At 55.5% G+C, this 10,664-nt stretch overlaps 1 protein-coding gene across 1 annotated transcript in view; it reads left to right on the top strand.

Annotated features, from left to right (window-relative positions):
• robo2 (roundabout, axon guidance receptor, homolog 2 (Drosophila)) overlaps positions 1 to 10,664 on the top strand; it is a 122,818-nt gene that overhangs the window by 50,107 nt on the left and 62,047 nt on the right. Inside the window, exon 10 of the mRNA XM_078409756.1 lies at positions 1,745 to 1,936. Coding sequence (XP_078265882.1) covers positions 1,745 to 1,936 — 192 coding nt within the window. The remainder of the gene's footprint in view (positions 1 to 1,744; positions 1,937 to 10,664) is intronic.

The following is a 10,664-nucleotide window of genomic DNA, read 5'->3' as shown; positions in this document are numbered from 1 at the left end:
CGTTTCACAGAGTGCTGGAGTAACTCAGCGGGTCAGGCAGCATCTGTGGAGAACGTGGATAGGTGACGTTTCACAGAGTGCTGGAGTAACTCAGCGGGTCAGGCAGCATCTGTGGAGAACATGGATAGGTGACGTTTTGAGTCGGGACACTTCTTCAAACTTATGAATGGGCAATGTTTTGGGTTGGGACTCTTCGTCAGACTGAAGAAGTTGAAATCCAAAACGTCACCTATCCATGTTCTCCACAGATGCTGTCCGACCCGCTGAGTTACTCCAGCACTGTGCCTCTCTGTGTGTTTTGATCTCGGGTTTTCAGCGTCTGCGGTCCTGCTGGGTGTCGGGGACGAGCGGACGGGCTGGTGCGTAACTCTGTGCTTTGCCTTTCCCCGCCCGTGCTCTCTGACAGATATGGTGCCTGGGAAACGCCACGAGGTTCCACATCAACCGGACAGTGGACGCTGCCGTCCGCTCGCTGGTGATCGGCGGCCTCCTGCCCGGTGTCCAGTACCGCGTACAGGTGGCGGCCAGCACCAGCGCCGGCGTGGGCGTGAAGAGCGAAGCGCAGCCCATAGCCATCGGTAAGGCACGGCTGACCGCGCACTCCCTGACCACACACTCCCTGACCGCACACACACTCCCTGACCACACGCTCCCTGACCACACACACACTCCCTGACCACACACACACTCCCTGACCACACACTCCCTGACCACACACACACTCCCTGACCACACACTCCCTGACCACACACACACTCCCTGACCGCACACACACTCCCTGACCACACACTCCCTGACCACACACACACTCCCTGACCACACACACACTCCCTGACCACACACACACTCCCTGACCACACACTCCCTGACCACACACACACTCCCTGACCGCACACACACTCCCTGACCACACACTCCCTGACCACACACTCCCTGACCACACACACACTCCCTGACCACACGCTCCCTGACCACACACACACTCCCTGACCACACGCTCCCTGACCACACACACACTCCCTGACCGCACACACACTCCCTGACCACACACACACTCCCTGACCACACACTCCCTGACCACACACACACTCCCTGACCACACGCTCCCTGACCACACACACACTCCCTGACCACACACACACTCCCTGACCACACACACACTCCCTGACCGCACACACACTCCCTGACCACACGCTCCCTGACCACACACACACTCCCTGACCACACACACACTCCCTGACCACACACTCCCTGACCACACACACACTCCCTGACCACACGCTCCCTGACCACACACACACTCCCTGACCACACGCTCCCTGACCACACACACACTCCCTGACCACACACACACTCCCTGACCACACACACACTCCCTGACCACACGCTCCCTGACCACACACACACTCCCTGACCACACACTCCCTGACCACACACACACTCCCTGACCACACACACACTCCCTGACCACACACACACTCCCTGACCACACACACACTCCCTGACCACACACTCCCTGACCACACACACACTCCCTGACCACACACACACTCCCTGACCGCACACTCTACCTGTGACACCACTTTCGGGGAACTGTGTACCTGCGCTCCTAGATCCCTCTGCTCTACAACATTCCCAGTCTACCTGTGACACCACTTTCAGGGAACCATGTACCTGCGCTCCTCGCTCCCTCTGCTCCCCCACCCTCCCCTCACCTGCGTCTTGCACCTTCTCCCCTCCACAGGGGGCCGTGGGGACGACATCTTCGTGACGGGGCCAGGGGGCAACAACAGCATCACGGAGCAGATCACGGACGTGGTCAAGCAGCCGGCGTTCATCGCGGGGATCGGCGGGGCCTGCTGGGTCATCCTGATGGGCTTCAGCATCTGGCTGTACTGGCGGAGGAAGAAGAGGAAGGGACTCAGCAACTATGCAGGTGAGGGGGGGCGGGGCGGGGCGGGGCGGGAGTGCGGGACGTCCCAGCTGGGCGGCCAATGCTTCTTCCTCTCTGTCCAGGCACCTTACCTCCTCGGTTACATGCAATGGGGTCTAGGGTTGCCAACTGTCCCGTATTAGGCCCGGGGCGCACTGTAGGCCCGGACGCTGTAGGCCCAGACACTGTAGGCCCCGACAGTGTAGGCCTGGACGCTGTAGGCCCGGACGCTGTAGGCCCGGACGCTGTAGGCCCGGATGCTGTAGGCCCGGACGCTGTAGGCCCGGATGCTGTAGGCCCGGACGCTGTAGGCCCGGATGCTGTAGGCCCGGACGCTGTAGGCCCGGATGCTGTAGGCCCGGACGCTGTAGGCCTGGATGCTGTAGGCCCGGACGCTGTAGGCCCGGATGCTGTAGGCACGGACGCTGTAGGCCCGGATGCTGTAGGCCTGGACGATGTAGGCCCGTATGCTGTAGGCCCGGACGCTGTAGACCCGGATGCTGTAGGCACGGACGCTGTAGGCACGGACAGTGTAGGCCCAAACACTGTAGGCCCGGACAGTGTAGGCGCGCATGCTGTAGACCCAGATACTGTAGGCCCGGATACTGTAGGCCCGGACACTGTAGGCCCAGACCAAAGATACTAGAGGAACAAGATGGACCACTCCGTCGAAATCGCCCGTACTGAAGTGTAGTACGCAAAGGAGCGTAACGTCCGCCATTTTAGTAGGCAAAACCCGCCGTTCGCTCCGCCTCTCACAGTGTCATCAGTGTTTTGGGGGAACAGTGTGTGTGATGATACCATTAAAATGCAGAATATATCTCATCTATCAATTCAATTGTTGTTTTTCTTTTTAAATGTTTCTGCAAGTTTCTGCCAACTAAAATGATGGCCTGACACACTATGGTTTTTAGGGACGAGTGGTCTATCTTGCTCCTCTAGTATCTTTGGCCCGGACACAGTAGGCCCCGAAAGTTTAGGTCCTGACACTCTAAGTTTCCGACATTTTAGCTCCGGACAGTGTAGGCCCGGACACTGTAGGCCCGGACAGTGTAGGCCCGGACAGTGTAGGCCCGGACAGTGTAGGCCCGGATAGCGTAGGCCCGGACAGCGTAGGCCCGGACAGCGTAGGCCCGGACAGTGTAAGCCCGGACAGTGTAGGCCCGGACAGTGTAGGCCCGGACAGTGTAGGTCCGGAGAGTGTAGGCCCGGACAGTGTAGGCCCGGACAGTGTAGGTCCGGAGGCCTGGGAGCCGCCTAACGGAGGTTGCGTGGCAACCCGCCTCCCGGCCCGGGTGGCCGCCATTGGTGGAGCAGGGGCATGTGGCCGCTGTCTGGTGAGGTCACGCGGGGCGCGGGGCGGTGACGTCGCCTTGTCCCGTATTTGGGAGTGAGGAAGTTGGCAACCCCCTAATGAGGTCCTCCCTCCACTCCATCAGAACATCATTCCAGATCATAGTTCTCAAGAAACATTGCCTTCCAATTGCCACCAGAACCTCAGCTCCTTCCTCGATTCTGGTAAAGGACGTTCCTTTAGGAAGGAGATGAGGGGGAATTTCTTCAGTCAGAGGGCGGTGAATCTGTGGGATTCTTTGCCACAGACGGCTGTGGAGGCCACAAGTCAGTGGATATTTTTAAGGCCGAGATAGATAGATTGTTGATCAGTGCGGGTGTCAGGGGTTATGGGGAGAAGGCAGGAGAATGGGGCTAGGAGGGAGAGATAGATCAGCCGTGATTGAATGGTGGACTAGACTCGATGGGCCGAATGGCATGATTCTGATCCAACAACTTATGAAAATGATTATTCTGAGGGCTGACATGCCAGTGGTAGTTTGTTGCACGAGTTTCTTGGTCAATATTTCAATGGGGCAATGGCACTTTGTTACCACAAGTACAGTGATCAGTTCAGTTTATTGTCACGTGTACCGAGGTACAGTGAGAAGCTTTTGTTGCGTGCTAACCAGTCAGCGGAAAGACAACACGTGATTACTACTCCACCATGACATATGATGAAAGAATGGGTCGACTGGGCTTGTATTCACTGGAATTCAGAAGGACGAGAGGGGATCTTATAGAAAGGTATAAAATTCTTAAGGGATTGGACAAGCTAGATGCAGGAAAAAATGTTCCCGATGTTGGGGGGAGTCCAGAACCAGGGCCACACAGTTTAAGAATAAGGGGTAGGTCATTTAGGACTGAGATGAGGAAAAACTTTTTCACGCAGAGAGTTGTGAATCTGTGGGATTGTCTGCCACAGAAGGCAGTGGAGGCCGATTCACTGGATGTTTTCAAGAGAGAGCTAGATAGAGCTCTTAAGGATAGCGGAGTCAGGGGGTATGGGGAGAAGGCAGGAACGGGGTACTGATTGAGAATGAAGGGCCGAATAGCCTCCTCCTCCTCCTCCTATTTTTCTATGTTTCTGTGTTTCCAATCCATTTACTGTGTATAGATACATGATATGTGAATACCTCGGTTTTGCGAAATTCTTTTTTTTACATGCAGTTCAGTAACAAACCCACTCTAACTTCAGCACAGTCGTACTTGAGTACAAGGGTGTGTGTCTTGATGTGTGCGTGTGTGCGCGTGTGTGCGTGTGTGAGTGTGTGTGTGCGTGTATGTGTGCGTGTGTGCATGCGTGTGTGTGCGTGTGTGTGCGTGGGTGTGTGTTTGTGCATGCGTGCATGTGTGTGTGTGTGCGTGGGTGTGTGTGTGTAAGTGTGTGTGTGTGTGTGCATGTGTGAGTGCGCGTGTGTGCGTGCGTGTGCGTGTGTATGTGTGTTTGTGTGTGCATGTGCGTGTGCGTGTGTGTGTGTGTTTACGTATTCAGGAGAGAGTTAGATTTAGCTCTTAGGGCTAACGGAATCATGGGATGTGGGGAGAAAGCAGGAACGGGGTACTGATTGTGGATGATCAGCCATGATCACATTGAATGGCGGTGCGTACAGGCTCGAAGGGCCGAACAGCCTCCTCCTGCACCTATATTTTTCTACCTTTCTATAAACCCGCACGTCTTTGGGATGTGGGTGGAAAACGGAGCACCCGGGGAGAAAACAACACTTGTGGGCACAAGGGAGAGCATGCAAACTCCACACAGACAGCACCCGAGGTCAGGATCGAACCCGGGTCGCTGGAACTATGAGGCAGCAGCTCTACCCGCTGCACCACCGTGATGTTAATTCCAGTACTCATCCGTTTGGTTGTTGACGCTTGTATCTGTTTGGGTGTTATTCAGTTTGGCATAGCATAGTTTAGTTTAGTGATACAGCACGGAAACAGGCCCTTCGGCCCACCGGGTCCGCGCCCACCAGTGATCGCCCGTGTCACACTAGGTTCCGTGTTATCCCGCTTTCCCATCCACTCCCTGCCCACAATTTACAGATGAACCTGCAAACCCGCACTTCTTTGGGACAATGGGAGGAAACCGGAGCACCCGGAGGAAACCCACGCGGTCACGGGGACAACGTGCAAACGCCACACACACACACACACACACAGCGCCCCGGGGTCAGGGTCGAACCCGGGTCTCCGGCGCTGTTGCTAAGGCCAGTGTCCTTGTGTTTGTGCGGCCTTTTAGTTGTGAATGGTGATGAGAGTGAAAGGTAATTTTTAGATTTAGAGATACAGTGCGGAAACAGGCCCTTCGGCCCACCGAGTCCGTGCCGCCCAGCGACCCCCGCACACTAACACTATCCTACACACACTAGGGGACAATTTTTACATTTACCCAGCCAATTAACCTACAAACCTGTACGTCTTTGGAGTGTGGGAGGAAACCGAAGATCTCGGAGAAAACCCACGCAGGTCACGGGGAGAACGTACAAAACTCCGTACAGACGGCGCCCGTAGTCGGGATGGAACCCGAGTCTCCGGCGCTGCATTCGCTGTAAGGCGGCAACTCTACCGCTGCACCACCGTAATGGCGAATGGCCGGTATGAGCCATGGAACCTGGGCCAGCAGGTTGGACAGATTCACAAGGAACTGCAGTTGTTCGAATCTTGACCAAAGCACAAAGTGCCGGAGGAACTCATACTGTCCACTACAGTATTCCGTTCATGAGCACACCCTCCATTAGCAAGTTGACGGGAATGTTCCCTGAAGGGGACTGACAGAGGTTTTGGGTTGGGACCCTACTTCAGAATCAAGGAGTGTCCCGGCTTGAAACGTTGTCTGACCGTTCCCTCCACAGATGCTGCCTGACCCGCTGAGTTACTCCAGCACTGTGTGAAACGTCACCTATCCATGTTCTCCACAGATGCTGCCTGACCCGCTGAGTTACTCCAGCGCTCTGTGCCTACCTTCGATTTAAACCAGCATCTGCAGTTTTCTTTCCCAATCTAAACTAAAGCTCATTAGCAATTGACTTCCAAATAGTGAACAATGAATGTGCGGTCACGGTGGCGCAGCGGTAGAGTTGCCGCCTTACAGCGAATGCAGCGCCGGAGACCCGGGTTCCATCCCGACTACGAGCGCCGTCTGTACGGAGTTTGTACGTTCTCCCCGTGACCTGCGTGGGTTTTCTCCGAGATCTTCGGTTTCCTCCCACACTCCAAGACGTGCAGGTTTGTAGGTTAATTGGCTGGGTAAATGTAAAAATTGTCCCTAGTGGGATAGTGTTAATGTTGCGGGGATCGCTGGTCGGGCGCGGACCCAGTGGGCCGAAGGGCCTGTTTCCGCACTGTATCTCTAAACTAAACTAAACTAAGAATGGCCTGGCTTTCAATTAATGGAAGGCCCGACAGATAATAGTTCCATGGAACCCGTTCCTACACACACACTCTCTCTCTCTCTCTCTCTCTCTCTCTCTCTCTCTCTCTCTCCTCTCTCTCTCTCTCTCTCTCTCTCTCTCTCTCTCTCTCTCTCTCTCTCTCTCTCTCTCTCTCTCTCTCTCTCTCTCTCTCTCACTCTCTCCTCTCTCTCTCGCTCTCTCTCTCTCTCTCTCTCTCTCTCTCTCTCTCTCCTCTCTCTCTCTCTGTCTCTCCTCCTCTCTCTCTCTCCTCTCTCTCTCTCTGTCTCATCTATCTATCTATTTATCTCTCTCTCTCTCTCTCTCTCTCTCTCTCTCTCTCTCTCTCACTCTCTGTCTCTGTCTCTGTCCTCTCTCTCTCTCTCTCTCTCTGTCTCATCTATCTATCTATTTTCTCTCTCTCTCTCTCTCTCTCTCTCTCTCTCTTTCTCTCTCTCTCTGTCTCTCTCCATCTCTCTCTGTCTCTCTCTGTCTCTCTCTCCTCTCTCTCTCTCTCTCTCTCCTTCTCTCTCTCTCTCTCTCTCTCTTTCTCTCTCTCTCTCTGTCTCTCTCATCTCTCTCTGTGTCTCTTTCTCTCTCTCTCTCTCTCTCTCTCTGTGTCTCTCTATCTCTCTCTCTCTCTCTCTCCCTCTCTCTCTCTCCCTCTCTCTGTCTCTGTCTCTCTCTCTCTCCATCTCTCTCTGCATCAACTTGTTCTCCACTGTAAGTTAGTTTGATTCTCCCCCTGCCTGTGGCCTTTGATTGGCCTGTGGGCGGGTCTCGTTGCGTTGGCCCTCTGGGCGATGGTCGGCCATTGTCGGTCCCCTGACCGCCGCCGTGACCGACGCTCTATCCCATCTCTGCTTTATTCCCCGTCTCCGACTCACAAACGTTTTCTTGTCTCCTGTTTGTTCTTTCTCTTGCAGTCCCGTCTTTCACCTTCACCCCAGCAGGTACAGTCCCACTCTCTGTCTCTTGCATGGTGTAGCACGGACCAAGACCGCGAAGGCTTGCCTCACCCTCCCCCTCCCGCATGTCCCCCCCCCCCCCCCCCCCTCACCCACACGCTCTGCACGCCACCACCACCCAAGACAATGGGGGGTAAGGGTTGCCAACTTCCTCACTCCCAAATACGGGACAAAAGGTGACGTCACCGCCCCTCCGCCCACGTGACCTCACCCAGCCAGCGGCCACGTGCTCCCGCTCCACAATGGCGGCCGCCCGGGCCAGGAACCTCGATTAGGTGGCGCCCGGGCCTCCGGACCTACAGCGCCCAGACCTACAGTGTCTGGGCCTACAGCGTCCGGGCCTACAGTGTCTTGGCCTACAGCGTCTGGGCCTACAGTGTCCGGGCCTACACTGTCTGGGCCTACACTGTCCGGGCCTACAGTGTCCAGACCTACACTGTACAGGCCAACACTGTCCGGGGCATACACTGTCCGGACCTACTGCCTCTGGGCCTACAGTGTCCGGACCTACTGCGTCCGGGCCTATAGTGTCCAGGCCTACAGTGTCTGGGCCTACAGTGTCTAGACCTACACTGTCCGGGCCTATAGCGTCCGGACCTACACTGTCCAGACCTACACTGTCCGGGCCTACACTGTCCGGGCCAACTGTGTCCGGGCCTCCACTGTCCGGACCTACATTGTCCGGGCCTACACTGTCCGGGCCTACAGTGTCCGGACCTACAGTGTCCGGACTTACAGCGTCCGGGCCCCTACAGTGTCCGGACCTACAGTGTCCGGGCCTACAGCGTCCGGGCCTACAGCATCCGCGCCTACAGCGTCCGGGCCTACAGCGTCCGGGCCTACAGCGTCCGGGCCTACAGCGCCCCCCAGGCCTAATATGGGACAAGGGCGGTCCCGTACGGGGACAAACCAATTTAGCCCAAAATACGGGATGTCCCGGCTAATACGGGACAGTTGGTGACTCTAAACTCTATTCCCTGCATTTCCAGAAGCATCTACAACACCACTATCGTATCTGCCTGCACCACCACACCCCTGGCAGCTTGTTCCCCATCTCTGAGTAAAGAAAACCTGCCCTGCTCATCACCTTTCAATTTAATAACGACGGAACAAATCAGATTTAGACGACTGATTATCGGCCTGGGATATGGCCAAGTTTCTGAGGCAACAACGCCCCTCTGCTTTGAAGGCCACAATGCGGACGTTTAAATGAACCATTATTTTCTTCAATGCAGACAGTGTTGTCTGGCCAGGAATTAACTTTTGTCTGAAGGAGAAAGCGGTCACTGACACTTGTGGTAGAGAATCTTAAGGTCAGGCATTCATCTTAAAATAGAACAGGAATATGATCAGTCGGTCACTATCCCCTGGATCGCTCAAATATTATGGACTGGAGCGACTAGGCTTGTATAATCTGGAATTTAGAAGGATGAGAGGGGATCTTATCGAAACGTATTAGATATAAGGGGTTGGACACGTTAGAGGCAGGAAACATGTTCCCAATGTTGGGGAGTCCAGAACCAGGGGCCACACAGTTTATGAATAAGGGGTAGGCCATTTAGAATGGAGATGAGGAAAAACTTTTTCAGTCAGAGAGTTGTGAATCTGTGGAATTCTCTGCCTCAGAAGGCAGTGGAGGCCAATTCTCTGATGCATTCAAGAGAGAATCAGATAGAGCTCTTAAGGATAGCGGAGTCAGGGGGTATGGGGAGAAGGCAGAACGGGGTACTGATTGAGAATGATCAGCCATGATCACAGTGAATGGCGGTGCTGGCTCGAAGGGCCGAATGCCTCCTCCTGCACCTATTGTCTATTATCTCTCGTGTCGATTCAGGAGAAGACAGTAAATCACTGTGTCTCTTGGGCAAAGCAGAACTTAAAGCATCGACATTAGGGTAAAATATTGCTGTATCATATCTGTCCCTGTCTCTGTGAACTCGCGATGGGACAGTGGAGAGGGAGTTGGTGATTACCGCCTGACCTGCCAGCACGGTGGCGCGCGGTGGTAGAGTTGCTGCCTCACTGAGGCGCGTACAGAGAACCGGGTTCCATCCCGACTACGGGCGCCGTCTGTACGGAGTTTGCACGTTCTCCCCGTGACCTGCGTGGGTTTTCTCCGAGATCTTCGGTTTCCTCCGACGCTCCAAAAACGTGCAGGTTTGTAGGTTAATTGGCTTGGTGTCAATGTGTAAATTGTCCCCTAGTGTGTAGATAGTGTTAGTGCGCGGGGATCGCTGGCGGCGCGGACCCGGTGGGCCGAAGGGCCTGTTTCCGCGCTGTGTCTCTAAACTTAAAAAAACGAAACCTCCTGATTGAGCGTGCTGGAAGGAACAGCAGATGCTGCTTTAAACCGAAGGTAGACACAAAGTGCCGGAGTAAACTCAGCGGGGACAGGCAGCGTCTCTGGAGAGAAGGAATGGGTGACGTTTCGGGTCGAGACCCTTCTTCGGACTTAGAGTCGGGGGGGGAGGAGATATGGAGAGAAGGAAGGTGTGAGATACAGCGCGGAAACAGGCCCTTCGGCCCGCGGAGATGGTGCTAGACCGCGTCTAACCCTTGCTGTACCTGCACTATTTAAAAATCTCAAATCAGAAGGTGCCCGTATCGGCAGTTTACAAAACAAAACAGTCGTCAGATTAATAACATACACACCCCCCCCACGGCGACCAGCGGTCACGGAAGGCTCCAGCGTCCCCGTGGGCACCGCGTGTGCGTGTTCCCTCTCCAGGGACACGCGGGTACGGATGTAACCCCGAAGAGGGGCGGGCAGCCGACCCCTGTGCGACCGACGACTACCCGCTGCCTGGACCCGCGAGCGACCATCTTGGCTAGGCCCAGGAGCAGACCGACCGGGAGGCCCCCCTCCTCCCTCCCTCCCTCCCTCCCTCCCTCCCTCCCTCCCTCCCTCCCTCCCTCCCTCCCTCCCTCCCTCCCTCCCTCCCTCCCTCCCTCCCTCCCTCCCTCCCTCCCTCCCTCCCTCCCTCCCTCCCTCCCTTACCGCCCCTCCCCCTCTGTACCGGGTGCCCAAACATCAGGAGC

The sequence above is a fragment of the Rhinoraja longicauda genome, chromosome 12 (assembly GCF_053455715.1).
Source record: "Rhinoraja longicauda isolate Sanriku21f chromosome 12, sRhiLon1.1, whole genome shotgun sequence".
In the NCBI taxonomy this organism is placed as follows: domain Eukaryota; kingdom Metazoa; phylum Chordata; class Chondrichthyes; order Rajiformes; family Arhynchobatidae; genus Rhinoraja; species Rhinoraja longicauda.
Note: the sequence above shows the minus strand (reverse complement) of the source record. Positions and strands in the feature narration are given on the sequence as shown.